The 20,175-nt window shown below is 41.0% G+C and overlaps 3 protein-coding genes across 10 annotated transcripts; all 3 read right to left on the reverse strand.

The window, feature by feature from the left end:
• Window positions 1–4,820: 4,820 nt before the first annotated feature.
• Window positions 4,821–19,920, reverse strand: LOC138334311 (uncharacterized). Of its 8 annotated transcripts, XM_069282953.1 has the most exons (5): window positions 19,806–19,920; window positions 19,181–19,245; window positions 18,708–18,857; window positions 12,537–12,601; window positions 6,152–12,214 (listed from the first exon to the last, which is right to left on the reverse strand). In XM_069282953.1, the coding sequence occupies exon 5, from the start codon at window positions 12,077–12,079 to the stop codon at window positions 7,520–7,522; it is 4,560 nt and encodes a 1,519-aa protein (XP_069139054.1). In that variant the 5' UTR covers window positions 12,080–12,214; window positions 12,537–12,601; window positions 18,708–18,857; window positions 19,181–19,245; window positions 19,806–19,920; the 3' UTR covers window positions 6,152–7,519. The 8 variants fall into 8 exon arrangements, 5 of the variants coding, with proteins under 5 accessions (XP_069139057.1, XP_069139054.1, XP_069139053.1 ...); XR_011210104.1 differs by lacking the exons at window positions 18,708–18,857; window positions 19,181–19,245; window positions 19,806–19,920 and adding exons at window positions 4,821–4,917; window positions 5,241–5,305 and having other exon boundaries at window positions 5,865–6,294; window positions 8,095–13,238; XM_069282952.1 differs by having other exon boundaries at window positions 6,152–12,601.
• On the reverse strand, window positions 14,664–15,038 carry LOC138335674 (uncharacterized). Its single transcript, XM_069284835.1, has one exon. It carries the CDS (start codon window positions 15,036–15,038, stop codon window positions 14,664–14,666), a length of 375 nt encoding a protein of 124 aa, XP_069140936.1.
• LOC138335675 (uncharacterized) lies at window positions 15,462–18,722 on the reverse strand. The gene has a single exon (XM_069284836.1). It carries the CDS (start codon window positions 18,720–18,722, stop codon window positions 15,462–15,464), a length of 3,261 nt encoding a protein of 1,086 aa, XP_069140937.1.
• Window positions 19,921–20,175: the final 255 nt, after the last annotated feature.

Here is a 20,175-nt window from a genome sequence, read left to right on the forward strand (position 1 = left end):
TATACCAAGGATTTATAAGTGAGATATACGTCATTGCATATACACATTTGTATAATCATACACTGTAGCAGTTATACAGATATAATAAGTCGATATCAGTAAATTCTGATAGAACACATGTTCACTTCACATAAACCGCAAGGTACAATTGAGTATTGGTAGGGTGTATTTGTTTTACATGTACATTTTTACATTTGGACCTAGCAGTAATATTGTCAAATGCGTCAGCTTTATGTACAAGGTATTCATATTTTTTATTGCATTTTATCATCATTAGCATCTCAAAATCATCATCAGACAGTCTGTATCTGTCTGGTCGGAATACTTTGCCAGAAATTAACACTAAACAATCTCTCTACTGGAGCTGAAGTGGCTGGCATAGCTAAGTACTTGCTAGCTAAAAAAGACGAATTTAGAAATCTGCAAGAATAATCTTTCAAGGACTTTAATGGGTCACAATATTTCTCTGTGCAATCTTCACTAATGTAGATGCCTACAATTCATTGCATTTAAGACCTCAGTTGTGTCTCTTTCGTAACAGTGTTATTTATATAGTGGGAAGAAAACTGTAAAAAAGTCTTCTGTTAATTATAATTTTCTTGGCAGGGGCAGTGAAGACATATCTGAACTATCATCTTTATTTTTGCCTTCATTAGATTTGCTAATTAGGTGATCAACAGGTGTTATATAAGCAAGACCTTTGTGAGTTGTAATCACAGGCTTTTGTGTTCACAACTTCAAACTTGTATATTGCTTGAGGGGTAAACTACAGGTACCTATACTATACTGTATACTATGGTTACTGTCTCACATATGTTACCTGTTTAAATTTCTACATAGCCAAATAAATGTCATGCATTCATTAATCTTGGTAATTATTTAGACATTAGTAAATATATAAATGTAATTGAAAAGTAATTGAAATGTAATTGTTAATTACACATTTTTATAATGTAATTAATTACAATTACAATTACATGTAATTGAAATATTTCTTAATTACAAATTACTTTCAATTACTTGAAAAAATGTAATTAATTGCAATTAATTACAATTACCATTTTTAATTACCCCAACCTTGATTGTAGCCAAATTGGTACTAATATACGCATATCTCTCTTAATACCATATCGGTTGCTTGGCGATTTTCATTTTTTCTTTTGTGTTTTGAAAAAGTGCATAAATCTTTAGTTTGATGCTTTTTGGTTTTGTTATAACACTGCGTATATATTTACTGATAGAACGATTGAAAGCATGTGTTGAATCTTTCAGTTTTAATGCGTGTACCTAAATTGATACCCAGCAAGAAAAAACGTGTAAATGTAAGAAAAATGAATATATATAAATATAATGAGACTATTTTAAGTTTGATAAGGAAATTAGGGAGTGAAGCTAAGACCTACTTGTGAGATATGTGACTTCTAGTGTAGTGCTTTGTGCTTTATTTCGATAAGTGTTTGATTGTCTTGTCCTATAGTCTGCGATATGCCATGGTTTTACATACGATTATCATGTGGGTATCCATTGATTCTGAAAATGTCAAATTACAAGGCGATGAAAACATCGTCGGATGATCGTGGTGATTATTACATACAACTATGTTTCTATCACACACAGCACAACTCCAGAATCGACACAACAATGCCACCTGTAACCACATTAACTCCCATTGATGGCAACAAGGTTAGTCTCATGCTAGACGTAATAGCGGTAACAAGAATTGTTTACAAACGAAAAGGACGTGCAGCAGGCGATTTGAATAGTTCATCATATAATGATGATGGCTTGAAAATATTTTTGAAAGACATATATTCTATCCAATTTAATAAATTATAGGACTGTGCAATATTTATCTAGGTAAGCGATTAAGTCACCAAGTTTTTAGATATTTCACATTTCACGATTGGAGATGACTAAAATTCTCAATTTAAGCTTATAAGATAAAACTGCAGAAAAAGTTTTATTCTATAAAACATGGTATGAAACGAGTGTTCAATTTATAATAAACATAGTTTTGAGGTATTTAGGATTGTAACAATGAGGTATCCTAACATTTTATTATCCTCAAGGATATTTATATAATTAAAAATGACAAACAAGCATCTCAAGTTTTAAAAACTGTTTTATTACCGCACCTGCCCCTCAATCAGAATCAGAAACCTGACATAAATAAGACGCAGAAATAATTGAACCAACATTGATGAAGATACACGGAGAAAATTTTCAACACTACCGGTACAACTTTAAAAAACAAACTTAAACCTTCAACGGTTTCAATAAAGATTTTATTAAAATTTCATAATAAAGCATAACTAAAAAATCTTGACTGAAGATCTGATAAACAAATTTATTTTCTTTCATTTTTGATATTGCGCAATCATGCTACGAAATGGCAGTGAAAATTAGAAATTTTGAAGGACTTTTTAAATAGTGGCTATGACTGCCATTTTGGAATTCACAACTGACTTGAAAAATAACATCACTTGGCCAGGAACATCTCAGAACGATTCAATATAAGTATCTCACCAGCTGTACCTGAGCAGACATTTATTGACAGTAAAATGGGATAGATACGTTTAAAAATAGCGGACGGCGCACGACGGTGGTCGATCCATGGTGGCTATATACCATTCTGAATCTAGATGGTATAAAAAAGAGAGAGACAGGTCAAGATTGACAGACGTCGGTTACTTAACATTGTATCGCTTTTATTTTAAAGAACGGGTTATAATTTATCTGTACATATAGAAAGAAACCACCAGAAAGACTAAAAATGAAAATACCATTGAAAAGTCGCATCCCACGAAACAGTTAATCAAAATATTTACATAATATATTTTTTCTGCAAGGTATACTCTACCAGCATATTTGTTAATGTAGCTGCAGGATTAAATAACATTAATGATTATATCCTTTCTCATTGTGAGAGGATTATCTCCGAGCATCATACTTACCTGCTAGGTGAAACAAACTACATAAGGCTTATACCACTTCTCGCTATAATTACCCGCCGATAATAAAAAAATGATTACTCCCCTTGGACTACAATGACTGGTCCCTCCGCGCATGCGCATACCAATCTTTTATGAAGGTCTATAATGCATTATAAATAAACAAATAAGAGGGGAGGTGGGCGGGTAGACCTAGCAGGTAAGTATGATGCTCGGAGATAATCCTCTCACAATGAGAAAGGATATAATCTCCTTCGCATCATACTTACCTGCTAGGTGAAACAAACTACATAAGGCTACAGAATACAAAGCTTGTAATAGGAGGAGGGATTTGTTACTCACTCAACTAGGCCTCTTCATCCACCCTTCAGTCTTATTTCTGTTCTGTCGTTAGGACGGCACAACCAAATCTGCCAGTCTCACGACTCATATTTCTCAAATAGTGACTGGTGAATGTAGACTCTGACTTCCAGGAAGCAGCCTCCATGATATCCTCCATCGATACCCCTTTAAACAGGGCGAAGGAAGTGGACAAGCTCCGAGTATCGTGTGCCTTTGCCATTGAAAAATCTTCTTCCTTGGCCTCTTTATAACATCTTTCAATAGTTTGGACAATCCATCTGGAGATGGTATCTCTAGAAGCAGCATGACATCTATTATCCTTGTAAGTGACAAAAAGCTGCTCTACCTTCTTCCTGAACTTTGAAGTTCTAGACAAATAACAACGAAGTGCCCTATAAGGGCACACTTAACTGTCCTCCTTTATAGAGGAGAATTCTGACATTTTAGGTAGAAAGATCTTTTTGGCTACATAAGATAGAGATTCATTTTTCGCCAAAAACCCTGGGTGAGGGATTAGGAGAAACTCCCTTTTTATCCCATCTAACATGGCCTTCTTTACAACAGAGGGCTTGTAAACAACTACGTCTTCTGCCTGAAGCAATAGCAACTAAAAAAATACAGTCTTGAACGTCAAAAATTTCAATGGACTATTTACAAGAGGTTCAAACGGAGCTTTCATTAAACAATTCAACACTAATGAAAGACTCCAAGAAGGTGCTAGCCTTCGTTGAATAGGTCTGTTATTTACATATGCTTTTAGCAGGCTCTCTAACCTTGGATGGTTTCCTACCTTAATCCCATTCCAACCTGGATGGATCAGCGAAATAGCCGACCTATACCCTTGAATAGTTCTAACTTGTAGGTTTTTCTCGGAAAAAAGATATTCCATGAACTCTGCAATCTGACTTACAGTTGCCAAAAACGGATCGGTAACTTTATTGGATACTCTATGAGGAGATCTATTAAATCTGGAAACCATGCTTGTCTCTCCCAGAATGGTGCTATCAGAATAAGAGTTATCTTCTCTTGTTGTACCTTCCTTATCACTCGTGCTACCAATGATATTGGGGGGTAAGCATAAGCGTACATCCCTTCCCAATTCTGAGCTAGAGCGTCGACAGCCAAAGCCTGACTGTCCGGTACCGGAGACATATACACCGGGAGTTGATGATTGAGTTTGGATGCAAACAGATCTATCTGTGGTTCTCCCCAAAAATGAAAAATTTGATTGAGAACCTGTTTCTGCATGGTCCATTCTGTTGGAATAATCTGAGACTTCCTGGATAGAGCATCTGCTGTTAAGTTCAACCTGCCCGGGATGTGAATTGCCCGGAGTTCTATCCCCTGTTCTATACATAACTGAAGTATCTTCCATGTTAGTATACAAAGGGTCGGAGAATGAGTCCCCCCTTGTTTGTTTATATACGAAACTACTGTTGAATTGTCTGACTGGACTAGAACTTTCTTTCCTTGTAGTAGAGGTATGATCTGAGAAACTGATAGGTGAATAGCTTTTAGCTCTTTCCAATTGATATCTTTGTGTTCTGCCCCGTGAAGTTTGAGACAGACAGATAACAGAGTTCCTCAAGATAACTGCATCAATCTTTTATTGGATCCCGTAAAACTACAATTACACAAATACAAGACAATGTTACAATGTGACTACATTCAAAGTTTGTCTATATTCTTAATTGTCTGAATAAAAGGCTATGGAAGTTATACAAAGTTTCCTTGTTTGCGTACAGATAATTATTTTTTCATTCAAGTTACATGTATAACTGATTTACGACAATTCGTGAACTTCTTATATATGACTGTTTACCATCTCACTAACTCATTATTATGAATATAACATGAATTACAGGTTTCTACTTTATGAGTAAAGCAAATACATGAGTTTCTTCTTTACAATAAAAAGGAAAATAAACACTGTTCAATACAACTTACACTGGTTAGGCCTTTAGTACGGAACTGCTTCTCCGTTACCAGGTATACATTTGTACGTAGATTGACTATAATCAATACAAACGAGACATCTAAGGAAATGTTTACAAATCATTACCGTATCTGTTCAGCAGTGAACCCTCCGTGCATATCAAAATGATATGATCAATACTCGAATTATATAAGTTTTACCACCTTATATCTGAAGTGCCAATGTACACAGACTTAGCGAAACTAGCTTGGAATAGATACACAATACAAAATATCCAAACTTATTGTGTATACTGTAACGGAGACTAGGGCCACCAACTGAACAAATACGGTACAACACATACAATCTGTAATGCTCATATAACCGCACTTTATGTAACTAGGTGACTAGAATTAGAGTGAACACTTCAAATTGGTACATGAAATAAGTAACTTTAAGTGTCATTGAATACAAACAAATAATAATAGGTTTTCCGTAAATGAAAACATAGGGGACGAAATGTCTTATACAAATTCGCTACATGTTTAACACCGAAATAAGCAGAGTATGGTATTGACAAGGGTTTCTGGTTCATGCAGCGGGCGCTTGAGTATTTTTGCCTTTGTATTGTTTGTAGTTTGTATCACAAAACTTACACTGTGCGTCAATGCGCTCACGTTTCTGTTGTTGCTTTTCAATGCATCGCCCATGCTGTTCACCATGTCAGGGGAGAATACTCTTAGTCACTCGTGTGCTTGAAATATAGGGTGTCAGTACACCAAAATTAACTTCGCGACGAACGGCGTTCCAGCACACTCCCCGTCCTGATATTGAATATATCACCATTTTATGTCATACAATTAAACAATCAACATTCTCCTTAGCTTTCTAGCCTATTTTAATTTTCCAGAAGAAGGACCAATTCGTTAATTGGTCGAGTTAGAAGAGTCGTACTACCATCCTTCCCAATCCTCACTTCGGCCTTTCGTACCTTGTTGTCCAAATCACTTCGGAATGCCCTGGTCACAATACCCATCCTCCAGTCGGACCGAGGAACCGTTTTCTCGCGTAGGAGAATGATATCACCTTCTTTCACCTCTGGCCGATCACTCTTCCATTTTTTGCGTGATTGGAGATTTTGTATATAACCTTCTCGCCATTTCCTCCAGAAAATGTCTGAAAGTGCTTGGACTTGTCTCCAGTGAGATTTATACATGTCTTTCTCAGAGAAGGTCAATGTTGATACATGATCGGCGTACCCGATCTTTTGGTTGAGTAAGGTAGCTGGGCTCAGAATCTCAGGGCACTTTGGATCAGTTGAGATGGAAGCAATAGGACGTGAATTGACTATGGCACATACTTCTGCCATAAACGTGGTCAGAACTTCATGGGTGAGCCTTTTCACAGAACCATCAAGCATCATGCCTTCTAGAATTCTCCGCACAAGGCCAATCATTCGTTCCCAGACTCCTCCCATATGGGAGGAGTGGGGCGCGTTGAATTTCCACACAATATCAGAATCGCTCATGTATTTGGCAACAGGTGCATCTCCAACATGAATTCCTGTTATTCCAAGTTCATTCACAGCACCGATGAAGTTTGTTCCACAATCTGATCTGAATTCCTTCACGTTGCCACGAAATGCTACAAAACGGCGTAGTGCATTTATGAAGGACGAGCTTGTCATTTCCTCTACTACCTCGATGTGTATGGCGCGAGTTGTCAGACATGTAAATAACACGGCCCAACGTTTGGAATTGGCTGAATCCACCTCGTGTTTTCCTTGTAACAATCGACCAGGGACCAAAGACATCAACACCGACCGACGTAAAAGGCGGTCCTGGTACAAGACGATCGGCAGGAAGAGCTGCCATTTTCTGATGTTCGAATTTCCCTCTGAGCTTTCTACACGTGACACAATCTCTTATGATACTGGAAATTAACCGCTTGGCTCCGATTATCCAATATCCGTTATTCCTCAGTGAGCCTTCTGTTATAAGCCGTCCTTGGTGATGTACGAACTCATGGTAGAATCGCACAATGAGTTTTGACACATGGTGTTTCTTAGGTAGGATTATTGGATTTGTCTCTTCGAAAGGAAGACAACTATTTCTGAGGCGTCCTCCAACACGTAATATGCCTTTATTATCCAGGTAGGGGTCAAGTGTTTTAATAGGACTGCGCTCTGGGACAGGCTTGTCCTTTTCTAGACATCCAATTTCTTCGCTGAAGGTAGACTGCTGAACTAATCTGATCACCGCAACTTCTGCATCGCCCCTGTTGGGCAGGAAAGGTTGATCATCTTCCTGTATTACCTCTCCATCGATTCCTGAAACGTTGAACTGCACGTTTGATCAAGAGTACAGCATTCGCAAGACGTCTCCAACTGGAAAAAGTGTTCAAACCTTGTACACGGAGTTTTCTGACACACTGTTTTAAGACTAGTAACCGTGGGTCTGAGTTCTTTATCATTATCCGGCTCGACAAGGTCATACGTCGAATCATGGTTCTTCGGAAGTTGTTTAGGACCCTGTAACCACAAACTCTTCTCGAAACCCTTAAGCGTTGCTGACGAACGTGTTGCTTGATCAGCTGGATTATCACAAGTAGAAACGTAAATCCACTGTGAGGGCCTTGAACTCCGGAGTATCCTCTCCACGCGATTAGCTACATAGGTGTAAAACCTCCTAGTTCTGTTGTTAATGTATCCAAGAACCACTCTACTATCACTGTGATACCGAACGTTCTCAACTCCCAAAGTTTCACATGCGACTTCGCCAACTTCGACGGCTAAGACGGCTGCACACAGCTCTAATCTAGGGATAGTGTGCCCTTTGGACGGAGCCAACTTGGCTCTGCCCATCACGAATCCAATATGAGAATCACCTCCAGAGCGAGTTTGCATGTAGGCAACTGCAGCAACAGCGAGCTCCGAAGCATCACAATACACATGCAGCTGGACATCCTCTGCTATGCTTGTCGAAATCGGTGTGAACATCCGCGGAATCTGCATGTCCTTCAGACTTGTCAAAGATGCCTTCCATGCATTCCACTTATTTTGATAACTGATAGGCAGGGGTGTGTCCCAACTGGCTCCCGTAGTTAACTCCCTTAACAATATGCGTCCCTGAATGGAGAACGGTGACAGAATTCCCATGGGATCAAAAATGCTGTTCAATGTTGATAGCATTTCTCGACGCGTTTCTGATTGCACAGGAAGCTGTACGTCGAAATGGAAGGTGTCAGAGTCTAAGTTCCATGATACGCCAAGGCTGCTTTGAGTTGGCATCTTATCTGCCTTAATGTCTATGGATGCGAGTCCTTCACTCAAATCCTCCTGTGGGAATGCCTTAACTATCTCCATGCTGTTGGATACGACTTTGTGAAGACGAATGTTACCATTATTTTGCAAAACCGACTGTGTCCTCTTCAAAAGAGCAGTTACCTCGCTAGCATCAGGGCCGGATGTTAGTGCATCGTCGACATAAAAGTCATTCATGACGAAGTTTCGTATGTCACCGTCTGCCTTCTCCACGGCTTTATGAAGAGCAAAGGTCGCAACTGCTGGCGATGGGCTGTTGCCAAAAACATGGGCTCGCATCCGGTACTCTATTAAGTCGAGATTTGGATCATTGTTTCTGTACCAGAAGAAACGAAGGAAGTTCCGATGTTCCTCCTTAACCAAAAACCGATAAAACATCTGCTCTATATCTGCGGACACTGCATATTTGTCCTTGCGGAAGCGCAAAAGTATGGATAGTAAGCTGTTTGTCAGGTTGGGACCCGATAGCAGATTCTGGTTTAGGGACGTTCCTTTAAACTCTGCGGATGAGTCAAAAACTCCTCTTATCCTCCCTGGTTTCTTTGAGTTGTAAACCCCGAAAAATGGAAGGTACCACACCTCGCCTTGGGGTGGAGGTGCTACCTCAGCCGCCCCAGAATCCAGAACCTTTTTCATGAAGGCGACGAAGTGGTCTCTTTTGTCTTTATCGGTCTTCAAACTTCTGTCCAGAATCATTGCCCTTTTTATGGCCACCGACTTGTTGTTTGGCAATTTCGTTCTTCCGGTTCGGAATGGCAAGGGTGCAACCCAAAATCCGTCTTCATCTTGCACACACTGGTTACTCATAATTTCCATGAACTCCCTGTCCTCTACAGACCAAGCTGGCTTCTCATCATCCTTTCCTCTCTCAAATAATGGGTCATAACGTATCTCCTCCTTTACCCAAAGGTAGTTTTTACAGGGAGCTAATATGGAAGCATGTCCGTTTACAAAGTTGGTCTTGAACGTACTGACCTGGATATCTCTATCTGGAGGGTGGGCTTTGTTCAAGCAGACCTCACCAACGATCACCCAGCCTAAGCCAGTGCGTTGCGCAAAGGGTGAGCCTCGTGGTCCGGTAATTTGTTGGTTTACGTGATGTGCCTCTGGTAGATCTCTGCCTATCAGCAAACCGACAGAGCAATCAGGTTTGTATTCCGGAATCCTTGAGCCAAGCTGCTTTAGATGGCTAAAGTGCCGAACGACTTCAGGCGTTGGTATTTCGGATTCATCAGTAGGTATATTATTGCATTCAATCAATGGAGGAAGGGAATACATCGTGGATCCTTCACTTGACCGAATAACAAGGCCAATGGCCTTCCGACCAGACAATTTAGATCTTCCAGAACAGGAGGTAAGAGTATATTCTATTTCCCTCCCCGCCATTCCAAGAGAATCCAAAAGTTCAGTAGAAGCTAGAGATCGATTACTTTGGTCGTCAAGCAAAGCGTAAGTTGAAACTCGTTTACTGGGTTCGTCCTCTGAAAATACCTCTACCAAGACTATCTTAGAGCAGGACCTGCCGTGGAATCCATCCCCACAAACTAGTGTGCAGTGTGTGTTGACTTTCTGATTCTCACTGCTTTGGTGTGTTTCCGCCTGATTGTGCTTCTCAACCTGATTTCTCGGATTAGTCAAATTTTCTTTGTTCCGTGTATGATCGCTGTCCCTCCGCTCATGAAGTACTGTTAGATGCCTTTTGCTACCACAGACAGAACAGCTCACCTGTGCCTTACAGTCCTTAGCGATATGTTTGTCTGTTGTACAGCACTTGAAACATATCTTGTGTTCCTTCAGCAGATTTTTCCTTTCCTCGATGGGCCTTCTCCCGAAATCTCTGCATTCGTTTAGGAAATGCGTCCGCGAGTTGTGAAGGGGACACATCTTGGTATCGAGTTCCTTCTCCTTTGAAGTGACTTCTGTTTTCTTTACTGTGATTGATCTGTTGTCCGTCTTTTTAGGGTTTCTAACTTCCCCACTTGTCGACTTTTGTCCTTCTATAGAGAAACTTGGGTCATTTAGTAGTCGAGCCATGTCCTTAATAAAGGTCACAAAGTATGAAAAAGGAGGAAACGATACATTTCTAGTGTTCTTGTAAGAAAAGGCTCTATCATTCCACTTAAACTGGAGACGAGTTGGTAATTTGTTCAAAACTTGCCTAATCCCCAATGGCGAGTCGTAATGCGCCAAAATCTGTTGGTATCTTGGATCTTCCTTTAATACTAGTATTTCCGTTAAAACATCTGCTAACTCATACATCCTCACGTTGTCGATGGTCTTTGGGAAATTGTCAAGCTTGGATCTGAGACAAGCTTCAACAGCTTCTGGACTGCCAAACCGTTCATCCAATCTCTCCCAAAGCAGCCTTTTGCCAAGGTCAGGATTACTTCCGTTACTGCTTCTAATACTTAATGCATATGTTGAGGATGTAGGACCCAGCCACTTCACCAAGAGGTCTAACTCCTCTGCTGCACCGAGAGAAGCCTCTTGAACTACTGCCTTAAAGGTCGTTCTCCATGAGATATAATGATTAGGCTTATCATTGAAAACGAAAAGTCGAGAGGAGGCTAATTCCTTTCTCATAAGGAAATTCACTATCGTTGGCATCACCTCATCCTTATGATCACGGAGTGGAGGACTTTCATCTGATGGTCTTGTGTTGGCAGCACTCTGTGTTTGAGGTATGAACGCTCTGGCTGTGGGACGTAGAGCTACATCCTCATGTGGAATGCCTGAATGGTCGTTAACAAACACTTTGGTTCTTTCATATGAACTTTCAACCTCATCCGGCAACATTTGACCATTTTCCTCCAAAGCCATTTCTTCATACGCCTCTGCTTCAGCTTCTGCCTCAGCACACAGTTGTTCATTCTTTACTAGATCTAGGTCCACGTTAAGCTCTTGTTTAAGCCGTTGAGTTCTAGCTTGGGTCATGGCCTCCTGCTCCTCTAACTCCGCTTGCTTCCTACGGATCTGGGCCTGCTTCTGTAAGAACTCCTTGGATGCTTTGGCCTTTGATGCAAGGGCCTTCTTCCTCCTTGCCTCTGAACTGGCGTCTGATCGACGGCTTGAACTTGAATGTCTTGATGATCTGTCAAAGAGTGAATCTCCCTTCTCGTCCAGTTGGTGTAACACGCTTTTAACCATATCATCTGACTGGGCATCCTCTCGAGTAAATGAGTCCAGATATCTAATACTATCCTCTGTGTAGTTTGCATGCATGTAGTCGACATAATCCCTAGCCCTCAGCCTGTATCGACTATATACTAGACAGAGTTTCGTCTTGGCATCGCCTATATCCTTGCGATTATCCTTCACATTTGTTACCTCATTGATTACCTCACACACCTCTTGCCAACTGTCTCTAAGTAAAGCTTGATGATTTTGGACTGTTTTCTGGTATAATTCAAATGCCTTTTCTGTCAGTGTCCTTACTCTCGGTTGGCGTTCAGGCGTAGGTATCTCAGAGCCTGTATCTCTCTCCCTTGTCTGTGGTGGTTGTTCCTGTGTTTTAGGTTTAACATTATCACCTACCTCTTGTTCAGACATCCTGACCGTTGTGTCTATCTGCTATACCTGGCTCGTCAACCCAGTTTTTACTGTTCTGCCCCGTGAAGTTTGAGACAGACAGATAACAGAGTTCCTCAAGATAACTGCATCAATCTTTTATTGGATCCCGTAAAACTACAATTACACAAATACAAGACAATGTTACAATGTGACTACATTCAAAGTTTGTCTATACTCTAAAATGTCTGAATAAAAGGCTATGGAAGTTATACAAAGTTTCCTTGTTTGCGTACAGATAATTATTTTTCATTCAAGTTACATGTATAACTGATTTACGACAATTCGTGAACTTCTTATATATGACTGTTTACCATCTCACTAACTCATTATTATGAATATAACATGAATTACAGGTTTCTACTTTATGAGTATAGCAAATACATGAGTTTCTTCTTTACAATAAAAAAGAAAATAAACACTGTTCAATACAACTTACACTGGTTAGGCCTTTAGTACGGAACTGCTTCTCCGTTACCAGGTATACATTTGTACGTAGATTGACTATAATCAATACAAACGAGACATCTAAGGAAATGTTTACAAATCATTACCGTATCTGTTCAGCAGTGAACCCTCCGTGCATATCAAAATGATATGATCAATACTCGAATTATATAAGTTTTACCACCTTATATCTGAAGTGCCAATGTACACAGACTTAGCGAAACTAGCTTGGAATAGATACACAATACAAAATATCCAAACTTATTGTGTATACTGTAACGGAGACTAGGGCCACCAACTGAACAAATACGGTACAACACATACAATCTGTAATGCTCATATAACCGCATTTTATGTAACTAGGTGACTAGAATTAGAGTGAACACTTCAAATTGGTACATGAAATAAGTAACTTTAAGTGTCATTGAATACAAACAAATAATAATAGGTTTTCCGTAAATGAAAACATAGGGGACGAAATGTCTTATACAAATTCGCTACATGTTTAACACCGAAATAAGCAGAGTATGGTATTGACAAGGGTTTCTGGTTCATGCAGCGGGCGCTTGAGTATTTTTGCCTTTGTATTGTTTGTAGTTTGTATCACAAAACTTACACTGTGCGTCAATGCGCTCACGTTTCTGTTGTTGCTTTTCAATGCATCGCCCATGCTGTTCACCATGTCAGGGGAGAATACTCTCTTAGTCACTGTGTGCTTGAAATATAGGGTGTCAGTACACCAAAATTAACTTCGCGACGAACGGCGTTCCAGCACACAATATTTGGCAAAAACAGGTGCATCTCCAACATGACATTCTGTTATTCCATGGGTTCATTCACAAGCAACGATGAAAGGTTGTTCCGACTCATCTGATCTGAATTCCTTCACACGTTTTGCCACGAAATGCTACAAAAACGGCCGTAGTGGCATTTTTGAAGGACGAGCTTAGTGTCATTTCCTCTTACTGCCTCGATGTGTATGGCGCGAGTTGTCAGACATGTAAATATCACGGGCAAACGTTTGGAATTGGGCTGATCCACCTCGTGTTTTTCTTTGTAACAATCGACCCAGGGACCCAAAGACATCTCAACACCGACCGACGTAAAAGGCGGTCCTGGGTACAAGACGGATCGGCTGGAAGAGCTGTCATTTTCTGATGTTCGAATTTCCCTCTGAGCTTCCTACACGTGACACAATCTCTTTTGATACTGGAAATTAACCGCTTGGCTCCGATTATCCAATATCCGTTATTCCTCAGTGAGCCTTCTGTTATAAGCCGTCCTTGGTGATGTACGAACTCATGGTAGAATCGCACAATGAGTTTGTGACACATGGTGTTTCTTAGGTAAGGATTATTGGACTTTGTCTCTTCGAAAGGAAGAACAACTATTTCTGAGGCGTCCTCCAACACGTAATTTGCCATTTATTATCCAGGTAGGGGTCAAGTGTTTTAATAGGACTGCGCTCTGTGGGGACAGGCTTGTCCTTTTCTAGACACCCAATTTCTTCGCTGAAGGTAGACTGCTGAACTAATCTGATCGCCGCAACTTCTGCATCCGCCCTGTTGGGCAGGAAAGGTTGATCATTTCTGTATTACCTCTCCATCGATTCCTGAAACGTTATGAACTGCACGTTGATCAAGAGTACAGCATTCGCAAGAGTCTCCAACTGGAAAAATGTTCAAACCTTGTTACACGGAGTTTTCTGACACACTGTTTTAAGACTTGTAAACGTGGGTCTGAGTTCTTTATTCATTGTATCGGCTCGACAAGGTCATACGTCTGAATTCATGGTTCTTCGGAAGTTGTTTAGGACCCTGTCTAACCACAAACTCTCTCTCGAAAACCCTTTTAAGCGTTGCTGACGAACGTGTTGCTTGATCAGGCTGGATTATACAAGTAGAAACGTAAATCCAATGTGAGGGCCTTGAATCCTCGGGAGTATCCTCTCCACGCGATTAGCTACATAGGTGTAAAAACCTCCTAGTTTCTGTTGTTAATGTATCCAAGAACTACTCTACTATCACTGTGATACCGAACGTTCAAAACTCCCACAAAGTTTCACATGCGACTTCGCCAACTTCAAACGGCTAAGACGGCTGCACCACAGCTCTAATCTCTAGGGATAGTGTGCCCTTTGGACGGAGCCAAACTTGGCTCTGCCCATCACGAATCCAATATGAGAATCACCTCCAGAGCGAGTTTGCATGTAGGCAACTGCAGCAACAGCGAGCTCCGAAGCATCACAATACACATGCAGCTGGACATCCTCTGCTATGCTTGTCGAAATCGGTGTGAACATCCGCGGAATCTGCATGTCCTTCAGACTTGTCAAAGATGCCTTCCATGCATTCCACTTATTTTGATAACTGATAGGCAGGGGTGTGTCCCAACTGGCTCCCGTAGTTAACTCCCTTAACAATATGCGTCCCTGAATGGAGAACGGTGACAGAATTCCCATGGGATCAAAAATGCTGTTCAATGTTGATAGCATTTCTCGACGCGTTTCTGATTGCACAGGAAGCTGTACGTCGAAATGGAAGGTGTCAGAGTCTAAGTTCCATGATACGCCAAGGCTGCTTTGAGTTGGCAATCTTATCTGCCTTAATGTCTATGGATGCGAGTCCTTCACTCAAATCCTCCTGTGGGAATGCCTTAACTATCTCCATGCTGTTGGATACGACTTTGTGAAGACGAATGTTACCATTATTTTGCAAAACCGACTGTGTCCTCTTCAAAAGAGCAGTTACCTCGCTAGCATCAGGGCCGGATGTTAGTGCATCGTCGACATAAAAGTCATTCATGACGAAGTTTCGTATGTCACCGTCTGCCTTCTCCACGGCTTTATGAAGAGCAAAGGTCGCAACTGCTGGCGATGGGCTGTTGCCAAAAACATGGGCTCGCATCCGGTACTCTATTAAGTCGAGATTTGGATCATTGTTTCTGTACCAGAAGAAACGAAGGAAGTTCCGATGTTCCTCCTTAACCAAAAAACCGAATAAAACATCTGCTCTATATCTGCGGACACTGCATATTTGTCCTTGCGGAAGCGCAAAAGTATGGATAGTAAGCTGTTTGTCAGGTTGGGACCCGATAGCAGATTCTGGTTTAGGGACGTTCCTTTAAACTCTGCGGATGAGTCAAAAACTCCTCTTATCCTCCCTGGTTTCTTTGAGTTGTAAACCCCGAAAAATGGAAGGTACCACACCTCGCCTTGGGGTGGAGGTGCTACCTCAGCCGCCCCAGAATCCAGAACCTTTTTCATGAAGGCGACGAAGTGGTCTCTTTTGTCTTTATCGGTCTTCAAACTTCTGTCCAGAATCATTGCCCTTTTTATGGCCACCGACTTGTTGTTTGGCAATTTCGTTCTTCCGGTTCGGAATGGCAAGGGTGCAACCCAAAATCCGTCTTCATCTTGCACACACTGGTTACTCATAATTTCCATGAACTCCCTGTCCTCTACAGACCAAGCTGGCTTCTCATCATCCTTTCCTCTCTCAAATAATGGGTCATAACGTATCTCCTCCTTTACCCAAAGGTAGTTTTTACAGGGAGCTAATATGGAAGCATGTCCGTTTACAATGTTGGTCTTGAACGTACTGACCTGGATATCTCCATCTGGAGGATGGGCTTTGTTCAAGCAGACCTCACCAACGATCACCCAGCCTAAGCCAGTGCGTTGCGCAAAGGGTGAGCCTCGTGGTCCGGTAATTTGTTGGTTTACGTGATGTGCCTCTGGTAGATCTCTGCCTACCAGCAAACCGACAGAGCAATCAGGTTTGTATTCCGGAATCCTTGAGCCAAGCTGCTTTAGATGGCTAAAGTGCCGAACGACTTCAGGCGTTGGTATTTCGGATTCATCAGTAGGTATATTATTGCATTCAATCAATGGAGGAAGGGAATACATCGTGGATCCTTCACTTGACCGAATAACAAGGCCAATGGCCTTCCGACCAGACAATTTAGATCTTCCAGAACAGGAGGTAAGAGTATATTCTATTTCCCTCCCCGCCATTCCAAGAGAATCCAAAAGTTCAGTAGAAGCTAGAGATCGATTACTTTGGTCGTCAAGCAAAGCGTAAGTTGAAACTCGTTTACTGGGTTCGTCCTCTGAAAATACCTCTACCAAGACTATCTTAGAGCAGGACCTGCCGTGGAATCCTTCCCCACAAACTAGTGTGCAGTGTGTGTTGACTTTCTGATTCTCACTGCTTTGGTGTGTTTCCGCCTGATTGTGCTTCTCAACCTGATTTCTCGGATTAGTCAAATTTTCTTTGTTCCGTGTATGATCGCTGTCCCTCCGCTCATGAAGTACTGTTAGATGCCTTTTGCTACCACAGACAGAACAGCTCACCTGTGCCTTACAGTCCTTAGCGATATGTTTGTCTGTTGTACAGCACTTGAAACATATCTTGTGTTCCTTCAGCAGATTTTTCCTTTCCTCGATGGGCCTTCTCCCGAAATCTCTGCATTCGTTTAGGAAATGCGTCCGCGAGTTGTGAAGGGGACACATCTTGGTATCGAGTTCCTTCTCCTTTGAAGTGACTTCTGTTTTCTTTACTGTGATTGATCTGTTGTCCGTCTTTTTAGGGTTTCTAACTTCCCCACTTGTCGACTTTTGTCCTTCTATAGAGAAACTTGGGTCATTTAGTAGTCGAGCCATGTCCTTAATAAAGGTCACAAAGTATGAAAAAGGAGGAAACGATACATTTCTAGTGTTCTTGTAAGAAAAGGCTCTATCATTCCACTTAAACTGGAGACGAGTTGGTAATTTGTTCAAAACTTGCCTAATCCCCAATGGCGAGTCGTAATGCGCCAAAATCTGTTGGTATCTTGGATCTTCCTTTAATACTAGTATTTCCGTTAAAACATCTGCTAACTCATACATCCTCACGTTGTCGATGGTCTTTGGGAAATTGTCAAGCTTGGATCTGAGACAAGCTTCAACAGCTTCTGGACTGCCAAACCGTTCATCCAATCTCTCCCAAAGCAGCCTTTTGCCAAGGTCAGGATTACTTCCGTTACTGCTTCTAATACTTAATGCATATGTTGAGGATGTAGGACCCAGCCACTTCACCAAGAGGTCTAACTCCTCTGCTGCACCGAGAGAAGCCTCTTGAACTACTGCCTTAAAGGTCGTTCTCCACGAGATATAATGATTAGGCTTATCATTGAAAACGAAAAGTCGAGAGGAGGCTAATTCCTTTCTCATAAGGAAATTCACTATCGTTGGCATCACCTCATCCTTATGATCACGGAGTGGAGGACTTTCATCTGATGGTCTTGTGTTGGCAGCACTCTGTGTTTGAGGTATGAATGCTCTGGCTGTGGGACGTAGAGCTACATCCTCATGTGGAATGCCTGAATGGTCGTTAACAAACACTTTGGTTCTTTCATATGAACTTTCCACCTCATCCGGCAATATTTGACCATTTTCCTCCAAAGCCATTTCTTCATACGCCTCTGCTTCAGCTTCTGCCTCAGCACACAGTTGTTCATTCTTTACTAGATCTAGGTCCACGTTAAGCTCTTGTTTAAGCCGTTGAGTTCTAGCTTGGGTCATGGCCTCCTGCTCCTCTAACTCCGCTTGCTTCCTACGGATCTGGGCCTGCTTCTGTAAGAACTCCTTGGATGCTTTGGCCTTTGATGCAAGGGCCTTCTTCCTCCTTGCCTCTGAACTGGCGTCTGATCGACGGCTTGAACTTGAATGTCTTGATGATCTGTCAAAGAGTGAATCTCCCTTCTCGTCCAGTTGGTGTAACACGCTTTTAACCATATCATCTGACTGGGCATCCTCTCGAGTAAATGAGTCCAGATATCTAATACTATCCTCTGTGTAGTTTGCATGCATGTAGTCGACATAATCCCTAGCCCTCAGCCTGTATCGACTATATACTAGACAGAGTTTCGTCTTGGCATCGCCTATATCCTTGCGATTATCCTTCACATTTGTTACCTCATTGATTACCTCACACACCTCTTGCCAACTGTCTCTAAGTAAAGCTTGATGATTTTGGACTGTTTTCTGGTATAATTCAAATGCCTTTTCTGTCAGTGTCCTTACTCTCGGTTGGCGTTCAGGCGTAGGTATCTCAGAGCCTGTATCTCTCTCCCTTGTCTGTGGTGGTTGTTCCTGTGTTTTAGGTTTAACATTATCACCTACCTCTTGTTCAGACATCCTGACCGTTGTGTCTATCTGCTATACCTGGCTCGTCAACCCAGTTTTTACTGTTCTGCCCCGTGAAGTTTGAGACAGACAGATAACAGAGTTCCTCAAGATAACTGCATCAATCTTTTATTGGATCCCGTAAAACTACAATTACACAAATACAAGACAATGTTACAATGTGACTACATTCAAAGTTTGTCTATACTCTAAAATGTCTGAATAAAAGGCTATGGAAGTTATACAAAGTTTCCTTGTTTGCGTACAGATAATTATTTTTCATTCAAGTTACATGTATAACTGATTTACGACAATTCGTGAACTTCTTATATATGACTGTTTACCATCTCACTAACTCATTATTATGAATATAACATGAATTACAGGTTTCTACTTTATGAGTAAAGCAAATACATGAGTTTCTTCTTTACAATAAAAAAGGAAAATAAACACTGTTCAATACAACTTACACTGGTTAGGCCTTTAGTACGGAACTGCTTCTCCGTTACCAGGTATACATTTGTACGTAGATTGACTATAATCAATACAAACGAGACATCTAAGGAAATGTTTACAAATCATTACCGTATCTGTTCAGCAGTGAACCCTCCGTGCATATCAAAATGATATGATCAATACTCGAATTATATAAGTTTTACCACCTTATATCTGAAGTGCCAATGTACACAGACTTAGCGAAACTAGCTTGGAATAGATACACAATACAAAATATCCAAACTTATTGTGTATACTGTAACGGAGACTAGGGCCACCAACTGAACAAATACGGTACAACACATACAATCTGTAATGCTCATAAAACCGCACTTTATGTAACTAGGTGACTAGAATTAGAGTGAACACTTCAAATTGGTACATGAAATAAGTAACTTTAAGTGTCATTGAATACAAACAAATAATAATAGGTTTTCCGTAAATGAAAACATAGGGGACGAAATGTCTTTATACAAATTCGCTACATGTTTAACACCGAAATAAGCAGAGTATGGTATTGACAAGGGTTTCTGGTTCATGCAGCGGGCGCTTGAGTATTTTTGCCTTTGTATTGTTTGTAGTTTGTATCACAAAACTTACACTGTGCGTCAATGCGCTCACGTTTCTGTTGTTGCTTTTCAATGCATCGCCCATGCTGTTCACCATGTCAGGGGAGAATACTCTTAGTCACTCGTGTGCTTGAAATATAGGGTGTCAGTACATCAAAATGGATAACTCGCGACGAACGGCGTTCCAGCACACAGGGTCACATGCAGAGGGGTACCGCAGTGAAAAAGTCGGTTCAAAATAAATCATTGATATGGATATTTAATGCTTTCCTGATAACGGAATTCATTTTCTATGGCTAATTTACAACATATGAAAGCAACTCACGCCCGATGCCTAATTTTGAGGTCATGAAGATTACGAAATGAATCAGTGAATATCACATTGTGTACGGGCGCTTGAT

Source organism: Argopecten irradians, chromosome 11, assembly GCF_041381155.1.
Source record: "Argopecten irradians isolate NY chromosome 11, Ai_NY, whole genome shotgun sequence".
In the NCBI taxonomy this organism is placed as follows: domain Eukaryota; kingdom Metazoa; phylum Mollusca; class Bivalvia; order Pectinida; family Pectinidae; genus Argopecten; species Argopecten irradians.